This window comes from Microtus oregoni, unplaced genomic scaffold, assembly GCF_018167655.1.
Source record: "Microtus oregoni isolate MIOR12 unplaced genomic scaffold, Mior012 000077F_ref0000221, whole genome shotgun sequence".
Lineage (NCBI taxonomy): Eukaryota > Metazoa > Chordata > Mammalia > Rodentia > Cricetidae > Microtus > Microtus oregoni.
The window spans coordinates 7,036,593-7,053,876 of record NW_024544029.1 but is presented as its reverse complement, the minus strand read 5'-3'; the positions used below and the strand labels follow the sequence as shown (position 1 = coordinate 7,053,876).

The 17,284-nt window shown below is 47.0% G+C and overlaps 1 protein-coding gene across 1 annotated transcript; it reads right to left on the bottom strand.

The window, feature by feature from the left end:
• Positions 1–8,775: 8,775 nt before the first annotated feature.
• LOC121441420 (sperm motility kinase 3A-like) lies at positions 8,776–14,879 on the bottom strand. Its single transcript, XM_041642546.1, has 4 exons — positions 14,868–14,879; positions 14,405–14,496; positions 10,450–12,150; positions 8,776–9,097 (listed from the first exon to the last, which is right to left on the bottom strand). The coding sequence occupies exons 1-4, from the start codon at positions 14,877–14,879 to the stop codon at positions 8,776–8,778; spliced, it is 2,127 nt and encodes a 708-aa protein (XP_041498480.1).
• Between the last annotated feature and the right edge of the window lie 2,405 nt (positions 14,880–17,284).

Below are 17,284 nucleotides of genomic sequence, written 5' to 3'. Positions count from 1 at the left end.
GGGTCTTTCCTAGTTAGGTTTCCACTGCTGTGATAATCGCCATGACTGATAGCAATTCGGATAGACTGGGGTTTGTTTTCTACTACACTTCACCATCCATCAATGAGGAAAGCTGAGGTTCAAAGCTGGAGGCAGGAACTGAAGCAGAGACCATGGATGAAGGCTGCTTACTGGCTTTGTCTCTCTGTCTTTACCTTCCTTGTACAACAGAACCACCTGTCCCAGGATCACATTATCCACCACAATGAGCCTAGGCTCCCCTGCATGAATTAACAATTAAGAACACACCCTGTAGTCATGTCTGCTGGCCAATCTGGTGAAGGCAACTCTTTGAGGTTCTGTCTCGCCAGGTGTGTCTACTTAAAAACTGAGGCTATTACTGCAAGGTTTTATTCATTTTTGAGAGATGATTTCTTGAAACCCAAATTGACCTCAAATTCAATATTTAACTGAGGATGACCTTGAACTTCTGATCTTCCTGTCTCTGCCTCTCAGGTGTTAGAGTTACAGGCATGTGCCACCGAGGCTGGCTAAGAAATTTTTATTCATCTTCCCAGATCCATATTATTCCATAATGTAGGGGATCCCATGGTGCATTTAACTGTCCTTACTTTAAATCTTTTCTTTTATTTACGTTTAGATTTATTTTTGCAATAGGGACATCGTATAAGCAGGATCTTTGGAAGAACTCAAGTATAGACATGTGCCACCACCCCAGCTTGTCTGTGTGTGTGTATGTATGTATGTACCATGTATGGTCATGTGTGTGTACATATACTCAACTAGTGCGTGATGTCTTTACCTCCTTCTCCCTTTTCTTCCCTCAGTCAATTATTGATTTTGTTTTTTGTCATTGCTTTGAGAGGGTCTCTTTGTAGTCCTGAAACTCCATATATTCACTGATCTTGAACCCACAAAGATCTCTTGCTTCTGAGTGCGGGGATTAAAGGCATGTGCTGCCATATTCAACTAATCCTTGTTGGGTTTTTTTGTGGAGCCAGGATCTTACTATACAGTCCAGGCAGGCATGGAACTTGGTATGTAACTCAGGCTGGCTTTGAATTTATAATCCTTCTGTCTGCCTCCCAGCTGGTGAGATTTCAGGCATACGGGCATCACACGGGTTCTAGGTCCACTTCTTTATTACTTACAACCATGTCTCATATAACCCAGGCTAGCCTCCAACTGGGAAATGTTGAGCCAAGGTTGGCCTGAGAGTTCTGATCCTTCTCCTTCAACTTAGAAGAATCAGAAGTTCAAGGTCTAAAAGTATAAGGATCATGTCTAAGTGCTGGGATTAAAGCTACGTGTCGCCATGCCCAGCTTGGTCCTGTTTCCTTTTATCATCATTTTATTATGTGCTTATTTGTTTATGAGTGAATATTCGTGGCATGGAGCATATGTGGAAGCCAGAGGACAACCCAAGGGAGTCTGTTCTCACCTCCCACAATGGAGGTCTAGAGGATGGAATTCATCAGGCTTGGTAGCAAGCGCCTACCCCAACTGAGCCCTCAAAGTTTCTGTATAAAGCCGGATGTGGTAGCACATGCGTGCAATCCTACCACTCAAGAGACAATGTGTCGCTATCTTGTATGGTCTAAATTTGGAGCTTTTTTATTTTATTTTATCTATCTATGTAATTTTGCCTTTTCAAGACATGGCATCTAAGTAGTGATGGAAGCAGTTAGGACTCACTCTGTAGAGCAGGCTGGCCTTGAACTCACAGAAATCTGCCTGCCTCTGCCTGCCTCCAAAGACCTTGTGCCACCACCGCCGAGTTATCAGTCCAGTTTTAAAACACTTTCTTATTGGGAAGCAACTTCAGACTTTGCAAAGGTTGGAAAGAGGGGCGAGGGAGAAGCCTCGGTCAGTAAAATGCCTGCTGTGTAAGCATGAAGACTGGAGTTCAGATTCCTTGCATCATGTAAAAGCTGGGGACAGTTGGGACAGGCAGATCCCTGAAGCTCCTCCCCAGCAGCCTAGCCAGTCTGTGAGCTCCAGGGTCAGTGAGAGTCCTTGTCTCAAAATGTAAGCTGGGGAGAGAAGAGGAAGACACCCACAAGATTCCCTCACTTTCATACACGCATGACCACAGGTGCACACACACATACACACAAGGTAGGCTGCTGCCACATGTCTGAACTCAAAATACTGAATGCAAGGAAATGAATACTGGATGAAAGGAAATCAAAACCAGCCTCATTCCATAGTGAGTTCAAGGCCAGCCTTGACAACATGAAATTCCAAAAAACAAACAAACAAACAAACAAAAAACCTGAAAGTCAGAAAAAGAAGCCCTGTATGGTTGGCTGTTGGTGGCACATGCCTTTAATCCCAGCACTCGCGAGGCAGAAGACCAACCGGGTCTACAAGAACTAGTGCTAGGACCGCCACCAAAGCTACACAGAAACCTTCTCTCAAAATACCAAGATGAAGAATAAGAATAAGAATAAGAATAAGAATAAGAATAAGAAGGAGACAAAGACGATGAAGAAGAAGCAGCAGCCCTGAATGTACAAAAGTCATTTACATTTCCCTAAACATTTACATTTCTAATCACTTATTTTGTATTCCCTGAAACATTTAAACTTGTTATAGACATGGTTCTTCTTGACAGGAATATTGTCTGCAGAGCAGTTTATCAGCCCAATGGGCACAAAGACCGCTCTTATCCTGTAGTTTCTGCTCTGCTGAGTCTCAAACCCAGGGCTGCAGGCATGCAACACAAGTATTCTGCTGTTGAATTCCACCTCCAGCTTTTGTTTTGAGACGGGCTCTTAGGCTGCCATTGAGTTTGTGATCCTCCTGCTTGGGCTCCACAGAGCTGGGATTATAGGCATTTACACCTGGCTAGTGCTTTTCTATTGCTCTGAGAGTCCAAGGGATCATCAGGAAAGGCTCGAAAAGGTTTTTCTTCCTAGACCTCCTCTCCAAATCACAGAGATCCTCCTGCCTCTGCCTCTCGAGTGCTGGGATTAAAGACGTGTATCACCCCCACCCGGCTCTTTCTTTATGTGGAGACAGAAATATCTCACAAATCCTAGACTTGTTGACCTTGCTAATTAGCCAAGGATAACGTCCAATAAATCTCCCTCCCTCCACTCCCCAGTACAAGGACTAGAGCGCACATCATCTCACTTGGCAAAAATCTCTCTCTTTTCAATTTACAGGTGGTAACCGCCTGATTTATTTATTTATTTATTTTGGAGACCGAGTCTCACTATGTAGACCTGGCACTCACAGAGAGCTATCTGCCACTGCCTCCTGAATGCTGGGATTAAAGTGATGCACCCACATGCCCAGCCTTCCTTTTGGATTTTTTTTTTTTTGAGACTTAATTTTGTAGCAAAGGGTTCCTTAGAACTAAAGATTACCCTGGGGCTTGTGGATTAGCCCAGTGGGCATGGTAGTTTGAAAGAGAAATGTCTTCTATAAATTCAGTTGGTGGTGCAGTTTCGGGAGATTATGGAACTTGTAGCACAAGAGCCTCTTAGGGGAAGTATGTCACTGTCGGTGGGCTTAGAGAACTTAAAGCCTTGCCCTCTCTACTTACAGCTAATTCTCCCTCTCTACTTCCTGTGTGTGATGGAGATGTGATTTCTCAGACAACAGGCCCTGCATCCAAACAACCAAAAGCTAGCTCATTTAACAATGCCATTTTATTTCCAACATAGAAAACATATATTGCCATGATTGGGGAAGAAGCAGGGGTTAGCACCAGTAGAATCAATCAGGGTGGCCTTCTTTTCTCCCTAGTGCAGGGTCTTGGCTTCTAGAGGCATCTACTCCCGTGCTGCAGAGAAGTGAGACATCCAGGTGACCCACAGTGCTAACAAAGCTGGGATCACCTTGTCAGCCCACAAACTGAATTCTACTCAGCAGTAATAAGATACCCCAGGGCTTGGCTTGCTGGGCTCTGCCAACCATCTAGCATCCAGAGAGGACCACCAAGTGTTCTCAGCAGCAGCGTCCTGTCTCGTTCTCCTAGGTCTGGCCAGCAGGATGCTCCTGCAGAGGAGGTCAGATCTTCTACCTGCTTCTTCAACTAACTTTGTACTGCTTCCTCTTTTCCCTTCACCTTGTTTGTTTTTTTTATAGACCAACTTCAGTGGGTAGCCCAGGATTCCTGGGACAGCAAGTTCTGCAGTTGTAGATCAAACTGACGTCACAAAGATCTGCCTGCCTCTGCCTCCCAAGTGCTGGGACTAAAGGTCCACAGCGCCCCAGGCTGTCCTTGTGCTTCCTCACACTATTTTGACTTAAGTGTGTGCAGATGCACTCACACACTATATGCTAACACTGTGTAAGTGTGCAGCGGTGTCCGTAGACACACACACTTGCAAGCTCAAGGTATGTGTGTGTAGCACAGGTGTTCGGTGTCAGATGTCACTTCACGAATGCTGGGCACCTTGTTTTTTAACACAGGCTTTCTCAAGGCCACTGAGGAGGAAATGCATCTGCCTCAAATGGTGGCACACACCCACAATCCTGGCATTCAGGAGTCAGAAGCTGGCAGATCTCTATGAGTTCAAGGCCAGCCTGGTCTAGAGTGGAAGGGCCAAACAGAAAAACCCTGTCCCCAAAAGAAAAAAATCACAACAACAGAACAAAAATGGAGATTCACCTGTCTCCATCTCCAGTTGCTGGGGTGGCCAGCTTCAGCAAGCCTGCCGGGTCTTTTCCTTGGATTCTGCACATGAACACATACCAAACAAGGTAACTAGACACTGTACAGACAGACAGTCACTGTCGGGCTTCTTGTGCTTCTGAATCTCACCTAGGGCGTCGATTTCACACTCTTGCTTAGTGCCAATCATTTCTCATTATAGACAGCGGGGCCAGGAAGAAGCAGCAATGTAGTTTACGAAGTTTCTTCAGGGACAACTCCTGGACAGAACATCTATGACAGCTATTTTGTTCTTTTATTAGGATACTGTAGAAATGGAATGAAGTAAAGAAGGATAGAATCACGTCAGATGGGTACAGAGCAGTGGAAGCCTCCCTCCACCCCAACTCTGAGCAAACCCACTCACCCCAGTTTGTGGCAGGAATTGAAGCAGAGACCCCAGCAAACCAGGCGCATTAAAACGGAACTGTGATGGAGGAAGGTCATCGGCCAATAAAGAAACTGCTTGGCCCTGTGGGTGGAGTAACAGAACAAAATGTTGGGAGGAAGAGGAAGTGAGGTCAGAGTCTCCACAGCTCTCCTCTCGGGAGCAGACGCCTGAGAGAGATGCCGTGCCCCGCTCCCGGGATGAAGCTCCGACCCAGGATGGACATAGGCTAGAATCTTCCTGGTAAGCACACCTTGGGGTGCCATACACAGATGATTAGAAATGGGCTAAATTAATATTTGAGAATTAGCCTAGAAGAGAATGGGTCAAGCGGTGTTTAAATGAATACAGTTTGTGTGTTGTTATTTCGGGCATAAGCTAGCCGGGCAGGCGGCCAGGGTGCTGGGAACAAAGCCCCGCCGCTCTTATTACTACAGAACTGGGCTGGAGAGATGGCTCAGCGGTTAAGAGCATTGCCTGCTCTTCCAAAGGTCCTGAGTTCAATTCCCAGCAACCACATGGTGGCTCACAACCATCTGTAATGAGGTCTGGTGCCCTCTTCTGGCCTGCAGACATACACACAAACAGAATATTGTATACATAATAAATAAAAAAAAAAAAAACGGAGCTGGTATAGAAGTGCCACAAGGGGGCAGCACAACATCAGAGTTTCTGATGGGTGGCAGGGCCAGCAGCCTTCCTGCCTTTCTTTTTGGCACAGGTGGAGGTATCCATGCTCCCCAAACCTTCCTGTCAGTGCCTCCCACAGGGCCAGCAGGGAGTACTTACCCAACAGTCCTCAGCGCTGTGCACAAGGATGAACTCAATTCCCTCAGGATAATTCCAGATGTGAGTCGCAGAAAATAACCCTGCACATCTGGAAGCCATATTTTCTTCTCTCTGTCAGAAAGATCTTTTGATTCACTAGGAATACGTGGTTGGAATGGGCTGCTATGTCACTGTTTTCTCAGATTGGGGCATTAAGATTTCTGGGTAGGTGCTGTTGGTTTTCAAAAGGAGTGGCATTCCCCCTAGACTGGCCTCCAACTTTCTGTGTTGGAAGATGGCCTTGACTCTCTGATCCTCTTGTGTCTGCCCCCCAATGCCGGGATTTGTGGCATGCTCCACCTGGTTTCATTTTATGCTAAAGAAGCCAGGCCCAGAGCCAGTGTGTATGCTAGGCACACTGAGCATTAGTCCTGTCGTTCACTTTCTGTGTTTTAGAGAGAGAGCCACCAAAGCCTAGACTACTGTGCCTCATGGAGAACAGATTGGCCTTGAATTCATGGCTAGTCACTAGTCTAAACCTCCAGAGTCCTGGGATAATAGGCATACACCTTCACCCTAGCTCTACCATCTAGTTTTAAGACAAAACCACAAACTCCCTAGAACTGTCTAAATGTGAGGGATAGGAGATTGCCCCAAGGGGTGAGGTGACTAAACTTTCAAGCAGTGGGAGTGAGGCTCCATCTTCCTAGTTTCATCAGCCTGAGTTCAGGACACAGGCTGGTTAGGGCTGGTGACTTCCATTTTGTTTAACGCAGGTGCATAGGGAGTTAGTTGCGGGCGACTCGAGGGCTTCTGGTCAGAACATACCTTCAACGCTGCCTGGATACACAGGGGAGAGTCTGGGGACTCTGAGATGACACATGACTGGGACAGCCTCCTCTTCCTCCCGCCCACCCAGAACACAGCTCACTACCTTCAGAGGAAGAGTGGTGTCCAGGTACACCCCTTGTGTGTGCAACTTCTAAAGACTCTCAGTCAGAAAAACAGGTCATCTAGAAAGGCTAAAAGAAAAAGTGTGTGTGTGTGTGTGTGTGTGTGTGTGTGTGAGAGAGAGAGAGAGAGAGAGAGAGAGAGAGAGAGAGAGCAAGAGAAAAATCAGGGTCAATGGGTAAGATCTGCAGTTCCATCAGGAGGTATTTCTCAGCTACAGAGAGAAATACCTAGTCTGAGGCTAGCCTGCCTGAGCTCCAGGTGTGACTCAGTTGGGGTAACTCTTGCCCACCATGCAGAAACCTGGGTTTGGTTTCCAGAACCAAACAAACCAGGCTTGGTGTGGAATTCCTGTAATCTCTACATTTGTACGCGGAGGCAGAAGAATTAAAAGACCAAGGATATCCAACCCTACATAGATGATTTAAAAAGTAAAACTTCTAAAATACACTGAGACAAGTTACATACCTATACCACCTACACTCAGTTGGCTGAGGGCAGGAGGATCGACGGTCCTTGGCAGCCGGGACTACATACAGTAAACCGGAGTCCAAACAAGAGGAGAGAAAAAGAAAGGATTCTTCATTAGAAGGAAACAATAGATATGCCACTGTGGGGTTTAAGAGTCATATGCTTTCGCAAAGAAAATAGACGACCATGAGTACAAGGTACAGACAGTCAGCAGTGAAGGGGAACAGACAAGGACAGGGTTGAAGAACTCTACAAATGGCAAGTGAGTCTTCCTCCCACCTCTGTTGACGATGCCAGCAAGGTGGCTTCTCCAGCTTGAGGGCTGCCGGTAAGGACCCGGCATCGGCACCTCTTGCCATCCAGTTTGCCCTTAACAGTCTTTGAGCCAGAGAGAGGCACATGCCACCCATTGAGGCTGAGGAAAGAAAGGGAGAAGGCAGAGGCTGGCTAGATCCTTTGCAAAGCGGGAGGCCGGAGCTAGAAGAAGCAGCTTTTCTAGGCTAGGATGCTAAAACCCTGAGTTTTGTCTCAACTAACTTCTGTTGTGTGGGGCTTGTGTGAGGCCTAGGACTCCTGATCAGCCTGCATCACCTCCCAGGTACTGCAAACAGACACGTGCCACCGTTCCTGGCTAGCTTGCTTCGTTTTTTAATATTTGCTTTTCAAAACAGGGTTTCTCTGTGTAGCCCTGTCTGTCCTGGAACTCACTCTGTAGACCAGGCTGGCAGGGAACTCGGAGATCCACCAGCCTTTGCCTCCCATGTGCTGCACCATCACGACCTGGCTTTACCCGGCTCCTGGCTGTTTCTTGAGACAGACCCTTTGTGTGTGATGCTAGCTTGGTATTCCCTATCTCATGCTGGCCGCGAAGCCTACCATTTTCCTGCCTCAGTCTCCTGAGTGCTGACATTAAATCTAATCCCCATCAAAATGGCTAAGTAATGTTTAAGGCAGGCAGGCGAGGGACGAGGCAGGCTCAGATATGGAGTTTGTGCCTAGTATGAATGGGCCCTGGATTTCATCACCAGCATTGTATAAAATTGGGCTCGGTAGCTGCCCTTGGGAGGTAGAAGCAGAAAGATCCGAGTTTAACTACTGCATAGGATGTTAAGATTCTCCAAAACAAAGCCAGGCAGTGGTGGCTGTGCTCGCCTCTAATCCTAGCACTCGGGAGGCAGGTGATTTGAGGGCCAGCCTGGTCTAAAAGAGCTAGTTCCAGGACAGCAGGACAGACTCCAAAGCTACAGAAACCCTGTCTTGAAAAACAAACAAACAAACAAACAAACAAACAAACTAAAAGTGATTCTCCAAAACAAAAGAACATGTGACACCCACTTGTAGTTCCAGACTCAAGAAACTGAGGCCAGACGATGCTGGGACTTAAGAAACCAGCCTGGGCTAGACAGAACATGGCTGATTGTCCGGGTTATCAGAAAGGCTGTCTACAGTTCTAGTTCACAGTGTGGGGTGGGTTCAGTTTCTATGGTGTGTGTGGGGGGGTACTCACAGCAGGTGGGGTGAGAGTGACCACTCACCACTGTGTGGCAAAGTCGGGAGGGGCTCGGATAAGCCACACTTCTGTATCTGGAAACGACAGCGACTCCAAGGGGAAATGAGAGGGATCTGAGTCAGGAGACTTCGCAATAAAATTTGGGGGGAGGGGCAGGAGAATAGAGTGGCACCAGAGGCCGGGATATTCGCCATCACAACGACCTGCGCTGAATGCTGGGACACATTCTTGAATATAGAAGATACCCAGGATGGTTCTAATGAGGAAGACAGCTGGAGAGATGGACCACCACACCAGTCGCACAGTCTTCTCTGGGTCTCTTGCTGTCACAGGTTGACAAGGTCTAGGCAGAAAGAACACGAGATGAGATTTTACCAATGTGACTGTGGCATGGACGAGGCAGCTTCCGGGAAGCACACCCCACCCATCTCCAAAAGAAGTGGAAAAGCCTGCTCACCTTTAAAAGGCTGAGAAAAACAGAAGCCTTCTTAAAGAATTTCACTGGCCAGTTGCAGACTCAGGCAGACTCAGGCAAGCTGGAGGCAGGAGGCACAGCAGGTTGCTGACCCCTCATTAGGTTTTCAGGTTTCACTCCAATCTGACACCTACCAGTCCCTCATGGTGTGGCACATGGTGGTAAGTGCAGGAGCTAGTTGTCACTGATGAGAATGGTGGCCTTGAAGGAGCAAGCAGGCAGAGGCAGGAGGTGAGTAGCTGGAAGGCAGAATTGGTGGAGAGGGGGGACTCTGCTGCCCTGGGGTCACTCACTCCCCAGCTCAGATTTTCCCAAGCTTTGAGTCTGAGGACTCAAGCAATGGAACCTGCTGGGATGACTTGTGGGGATTCCTGCTAAAGGTTCTTGCAGGAGCCTGCCCTCTAGAGGAGTCGGTCCTACAGGGCTGCTTGCAGGACACATTCTCAACCTGGCAACCCAACTTAGGGCAGGCTGACTAGGAATACTCTCCTTGGGGGAGAGAAGTCTCACCCTATGGAGAAGACCATGTTCTCTGCAGAGAAAAGGGGCAAAGGACAGTCACTACCCAGAGCACCTCTTCTGATGTTTCCGCAGGCATGGGGAGAGGGCAAGGCGCTATTGTTCCACAAGACAGCCTAGGGCACCTTTGCACTTCAGTCCTCCACACTGAGCTAGACCCTGTGGGAAGCCTACCCTTCCTGCCTGGGATTTTACCTGGAGAGATAGATGTTCTCTGGAGTAGACAGCGCTTCCTCTGCGGGAGGTGCCTGTGGCCAGACAGTGTCCTGGGCATCTGGCATGGGTCCCCAGGGGGGCTGTCTGAATCTCATCCAGACCGATCCCCAACCCGTGGCTCAGAAGCCACTGAGCTGGGGCTTGACCTCTTCGGGGCTTCAAAGAGAAAGGCACAGGAAGGAGACTCTTAGTGACTTCAAAACACACAAGACTTAGTGCACTGCCCTGCAGCGCCCAAGTACCTGACTGGTCCTCCAAGGAATCTTTGCCTCCTTTGGCCTTGCCCCACCTCTCCCTGCTTCACTCAGCATCTCTGCTGTCCCCCTGTTGCTCAACAAGCCTGAGGTCACACTGCAGGGGACACCTGGTCTTTCTGAAGTGACAGATTGTTATGCTCACAGTGTGCCACGAGTGGACACAGGCATCATTTATCACAAAGGACAGGAGGAAAAGTACAAATCAGATGAAGTGAGAAAGGTGCTCACCTGGTTCTGTGGGTGCCTCTAGGATCCCCTGACTGTGGAGCCTGGTTCTCATGGGAGGCATGGTTACTCTCTGCAGGAGGCAGGCAGCAACATAGGTGTCGGAAGCCATTGACAATGGTTTTCTTGACCCTCTTCCAGCGTTGATGCCTCTGGTTTTGGGAGGAAGCTGGCCCGGCATCCTGGCGCTGACCATGGCTGATGGCCTCTTCCTGTCTGGTGGTCACTTCTTCCTGCAGTGTGTCTCCAAGGGAGGAGCCTTTGGGGGTTACACGCAGAGCCGTCCCCAGTGAGCTCCAGCCTTTCTCTGCATCATTTGCTGCCTCATTGTGGTCTGCCCCAAGAGGGTGGTACAGAGAGCAGGATGGCTGGGCACTCGCCGTCAGGCTGCCACACAACCTGATCATCGATGGAGAGAAACTCTTGCTGCTGTCCAGGCTGCTGCTCATGAGGGAATCAGCCACAGGACAGCGCAGGTGGGATAGGTGGGCAAGGTGGATCCTCCTTGGCTGGCAGCACAGGGTGGCAGGCATGCTATGCCTTCTGCCACCCTGCCTGGAATTCCCATCTTCTTTCTCCTGGGGCTCAGATGGCACGATGAAGGTTGGGGAAGTAGGCTCAGCAGCTTTCCTGAGAGTCCCAGAAAAGGTGTGAAGATCGGCCAGGTTGAGGACAAGGCCTGGCTCCATGGGTTTTGTGGGTTTCACCCGGTGATGGCAGCTGTCTCCCCCGGGTGCCTGGTATTGCAGACTCAGGTGTGTGGCCGTCGCCTGATTAAATTTTTGGTCTTCTAGACACTCAAGTATTTCTTCACCTGCCATGGTGCCGACAATGCTAGGGCTCAGGGTGCCTGGGAGACTCTGGATGGATGCCCGTGCCTGGCTGTCCCTGATCATGGGGCGCGTCAGGATTTGACTGATGGTGGGCCTCCTGTTGGGGCTGATCATGAAGATTTCCACAATTACATTGAAAATATCAAGTGGGACATGATGAGGAACGCTGAAGTTTGCAGCCAAAATTTGCTGCTTCAACCCCATAGGAGAGCTCGCTTGGAACGGAAGGTGCCTGGCCACCATGTAGTAGAGGAGCACGCCTAAGTTCCAAACATCGCTGGCATAGCCATCGTATGGCTCCACTCCAAAGAGTTCCGGGGCACAGTAGGCCAGAGTGCCGCAGAAAGTCTTTAGTTTTGTCCCAGGGACAACTCTGACTGCCAGGCCAAAATCACAGAGCTTGGCATTTCCAGAGGCGTCGATCAAGATGTTATTTGCCTTAATGTCCCTGTGGACGATACAGTTGTCGTGGCAGTACTTCACTGCCTGTACTACCTGTCCAAACAGCCTTCGAGCCTCGCACTCCTGTAAGCCTCCCGGTTTGCGAATCTGACGCAACAGGTCCCCTTTGGAGGCGTAATCCATTATGAGATACGTCATGTCCCGTGTCTGCACCTCCTGAAGGAACCTGATTATATGCGGATGAACGAGGGATCTCATTATGTCAACCTCATTGTTGTTCCGGGCGCAGTCCCCATTCACATTTGCCAGAATCTTCACAGCCACGTAGCTGACAGTGGGCATGTGAAAGGCCAGTTTAACTGTGGCAAAGGTTCCTCGTCCCAGAGTTGTCAGCATTTGAAAGATACTGCTAAATGTCTCCTTGTCACAGTAGAGGGTCTCTCTGACCTCCTCCATGGCCAGGTTCTCGCTGAAACACAACGGGAACTTTAAACAAACAGTTTAAATCACACCAATGAGAATGTTTATCACTATCAATTCCTACATTCCAAAGAGAAAAAGAGTCACCGATATTTCAGGCAACCTAACCAGCTACGTAGTGCTCAGGAAGGGAAGGAAGTACCTTCCAAAGCAGTGGACAGCAGAACATAACACAGGTCAGGTTGGCCGGATTCACCCAGAAACGGAGAGAATAAAACAAAGGGTCGCAGAAGCTACGAGCCACTGATTGGACAGGAGAATCATCCTCTTACTTGAGCTGAACACTCATTGAGAGACAAGATACTAATAAAATCATATGCATGAGAAGTTGATGAGACAACAGAAACCCCGAAAACCCAGAGTGTCGTGGTGGGGAGATGGCTCAGGAGGTCAGAAGGTTTATTATTTCGGCAGAGGACCTGTGTTTGGTTCTCAGGACCCAGGTCAGGTGGATCACTGCCTCCAGTTCTAGGAGATCCTATACCTCTGACCTCTGAGGGCATCCAAACACATGCGTGGATGATCACAAGGGCAAACACAGACACACACACGCCCACGCACACACACACATATGTATACACACAAACACACACTTGAGGTCGCCTAAATGTATACTCACGTGTACTATATATAATTTTAAATAGTGATATAAGTCTTTTTGATTAATTTTATTTCTATGACCTGGAAAGACATAAGACGGCAACAGATCCCCTAGGTGCGGCACTTCAGGAAGTTATGTTGTCATGGGATTGCAGAACTGGTCTTCTGCAAGAAGAGTCCATGCTCCTAACTGCTGGGCTGTCTCTCCAGGCTAACCCATCTCCCAAAGAAATCTGTTTTTGAAAACCTTGAGAGTCCTCCTCATGGACTGGAAAATGTGGATGGAATTGAGAAACTTCTTGATATAAATTCAAGTAAGAAGATTTGATAAAGAACAAGATTGAAATATTTATGAGGAAAGAATCTGCATAGGAAAGCCCAGGAGCAGGCAAACCTACTGATGAATCCTTCGAATCTCTTGAAAACAAATGTCAGTGTTCCTCAATACTCCACAAAATAGAAAGGTCCTTAGCAGTTCCAAACTCATTCATGCCAAAACCAGGAAAACACAATGAAGAAAAACAGAGGCTATTTCCATGATGAACATAGATGTAAAGTCCTTAATAATACTACTTAATACTTTTCACCAAATTCACATAAGCCAGGCCATACTTCATGGTTACAATATGCTCCCAAGGATCCTTGCAAGGATATCTCTACGCATTTAGCCTGACAAAACAACATTGAAACAGAATTAAGGGCAAGAGTGCCACAGTCATACATAAAGACGGCCATAGAGAAGGATGAAACTGTGGGGCTCTCAAGAACATGGTTGTCACTGGAGAAGATCGCTCTACATGGGAAAAGCCAGTCCTTCAAATGTGTCACTTTTCTTCTCTCATATGTGGAACATGGGAGCAGGAGGAGGTCCTCAACATAAGAGGAGTCTCCTAGGAATGTGGAGGAGGTCGTGTGAGAAGAAAGCATAGCTGCGTGGGTTAATCACATGATCAAGTGCTCAGAATGCATTAGAGATGTTCCTGCGATTGCCAGGACTAAATTGTTCCTATGATATGGTACGCCATAACAAGGAAAGGCTTGATATGAGAAAAGAGAAACGGACCAAAGAACACATAACAAAAGTAAATGAAGAAGCAAAACTAAAGAGAGAGGTTCTGGAGAGATGAGTTAGTGTTTAACAGCACCTCCTGCTCTTTCAGAGAACCCTGGTTCCAGGCCCAACACACATGGTGCTCACAATCAATTGTTATTCAAGTTCTGGCTAATCTGTCTTCTTCTTGTGACCTCCACAGGTGCGAGGCTCTTGGTACCCACAAAGAAAGAAAACAATTTACTCATACACATAAAATAATAATAATAAAAGTTATACTCCAAGATGCACAACTTAAATATAAAAACTACCGGGCTGTGGTGGCACATGCCATTAATCCCAACACTCAGAAGGCAAAGCAGGTAATCTTTTAGTTTGAGGCCAGCCATATCTACAGACTGAGTTCCAGGAAGGCCATAGCTACACAGAGACTTTCTGTCTTGAATTCTCCTCCTATACACTTACAAAATAAACAGAGTAAAAAAAAAAAAACATGAAAAAGTAAGCTAATAAATCAAGCCAGAAAATGAATAAATACACAGACAACAACAACAACAACAATCAAAGGCAACAAAGCTGGAGGGAAACTTACTATGTTGGAGTCCAGCAGATCTTGAAAGTCCGAACAGTCTCTTTCACCAGCACAGAGCTCCAACCACTTTCCACCTCACGAACCCGCTTGCACTGTAAGGAGAGGAGGCAACCTCAGCCAGAGATGTGATGGCACAGGCATCTGTCATTGTGAGGTCAGAGCAAGAAAAGGACAAATGGTGGCTTTTCACAGCTCACGGGTTTTTTTTCCCCTTCTGTCACCTAGTACAGATCGGCTGAGTGAAAAAATGAGAACACGAAGGGACTTGGGAGGGGTGGCCAGGAAGCAGTGAGATCAGGGGAATGTGGCTTTTCCCATCTCTCCTCCAGAAGAGGAAGCTTCTGCCTTACTCCATTCTCCCTACCTCTCCTCTTCCCTCTTCTGTTTCTGTCTCTCTCTGCCTCTCTGCTCTTCTCCTCTTTCCCCTTCCCTCCATACCCACTAAATATATATCCAATCTCACCCTGGAAGGCATGCCTATCCATCTGTCTCAACAAACTGAAATAAAGAAAGAAAAGAAAAACAAAGAAACTCAGGAAGCGGAGTGAGCAACTAGTTGACAGGAATTAGCCAAGGAAGAACAAAGTAGCCAGTAATATAGGAAGAGAGAGATGCACAGCAAGGTGTAGGGAGACACTTAGCTATTCAGGGTCTTTTTAGTTTGGGATGAGTGAAGAGATGCTTTTCTTGCTGGGTCTCTGTCCAAATAGGAAAGTAGATTCGTTGCTTCTTGGCCTTTCTGAGCTAGCAGGTTATCACCCCAACATCTGACTCCCAAGGTTTTTTGTGTTTTTTTTTTTTTTTTGGATTTTTTTGAGACAGGGTTTCTCCGTAGCTTTTGATTCCTGTCCTGGAACTAGCTCTTGTAGACCAGGCTGGCCTCGAACTCACAGAGATTCGCCTGCCTCTGCCTCCTGAGTGCTGGGATTAAAGGCGTGCGCCAACACTGCCCGGCTCTGACTCCCAAGTCTTTATTGGTAAATAGAAGAAAAGAGGCTTAGTTAAAACTTACATTTGGTGACTGTGGCCAAGCTGGTACCAGCGGGACCAGAAATCCCGCTAGGCCTCAGCCTATGTGGTGAGGTGTTGACTGTCAGGCCCTGGGGAGAAGATAGTAATTAAAATACAGGTAGATTCGGGTTAGGCCATTAAATTGACAGAAAAACAAGAAAAGTCTTATAAAGGTGAGCACTTGGCTTTTTTTATTGGTTTGTCAGGATGGGTTTCTCTATTTAACAATCACGGCTGTCCTGGAAGTCACTCTGTAGACCAGACTGGCCTCAAAGTCACAGAGGTTCAGCTGCCTCTGCCTCCGGATTGCTGGGATTAAAGGCATGCACCACTGTGGCCCGGCACATGGCAATTATTAAAGCTAGGAAAGTTGAGGCAGGAGGACCAGCAGTTCAGGTCATCGTTGGCTACACAGTGGTCTTGAGGCCAGCCTGTACTACAGGAGACCCTCTCTCACCAAACCAAAAAGCAAAAGCAAACAGAAGGGCAAGGACTGCTTTTGTCTTGTACATATTGAGTGTCCCAGTGCTTCAAAAGTAACCTTGGCTGTGAGACACAGGACATGGACTGATAGAGATATGAATAATTTGCAGTTTTGTGGATTTTAAGGTCAATTTTGTTATATGTCTATATTTCTAATCTTGATTAAGGTATTGTGATTGTGTAGTTCATTTAAAAATGTAATGTATATGGGTTGTTAATGGATAATCATCTATAATAGTCAAATTTGTAGTCATGTTCGTTAGATTTTCTAGATATATATAGATACATTTCAATTAGATAGACATTCTTCATATCTTTCAAAGACTGCAGAATATGGCATTTGATGTTTTAATAACTTAGGGCTTTTCATGACAATGAGACACGTCTGCTTCTGGCAGCACCAATCTACTTCAAGAGGAAGATGGGCATCGAAGAGGCTCCTTATGGAGTTTGATAGCCATTTCGGCCAGGAACTGCTCTTGCCTGGACTGTTGCATATACTGGACTGGACACAAAGAACCCACAGAAAGAGGACTGCTGAACTTGCCTAAAGGTGAGATGATCTTTCGGGGTTCCTGATTCATGAAAGTGTCTGTGAGACATTCTGCAGGACAGAACAGATAGTGACTGAAATGCCTTTGAAATTTCCTGCTTCATGGAAATGGCTCTGGATACTATGGGCCTGTAGGCTGAAGATGGATGCCCCAGTGGTACAGAGGAACTTTGGGTGACTGTCCAGGCAGCGAGATGTCTCTGTGATTTCTAGAGTTTTGTAAGTTGCTTACTTCTCATTTACTTAGGTAATATTATATCCTTCTGGAGTCTTTGATGGAGTTGAAGAATAGATAGATAGTTATAGTTTTCCTTAGTTATGATAAAGGACAAAATAGATATTGTACCTGTAATTCTTGCTTGATAACTGTTTTGTTATATGTAATCTTACTATGTTAAAGTGAAAGCCTTTCTTTTTGGTTTAAGCAGAAAAAGGGAAAATGATGGGTGAGAGTCTTCTGTTTTGTGTTAATTTCATTGGTTAAATGAAATTTAACCTTGGCCCTTTCAAAGGACAGAAAATTAGGTAGGCAGAGTAAACAGAACAGAATGCTGGGAGGAAGAAGCTGAGTCAAGTAGTCGCCATGATTCTCCCACTCCAGACAGATGCAAGTGAAGATCTTTCCTTGTAAGCCACCTTGTGGTGTTACACAGATTATTAGAAATGGGTTAGATCAATATGTAAGAGCTAGCCAATAAGAGGCTGGAACTAATGGGCCAGGCAGTGTTTAAAAGAATACAGTTTCTGTGTAATTATTTCAGGCAAAGCTAGCCGGGTGGCAGAAAGCAGCCCGCTGCTCCTCATCACAATGGACACAAGTGTGTCATGAGTGT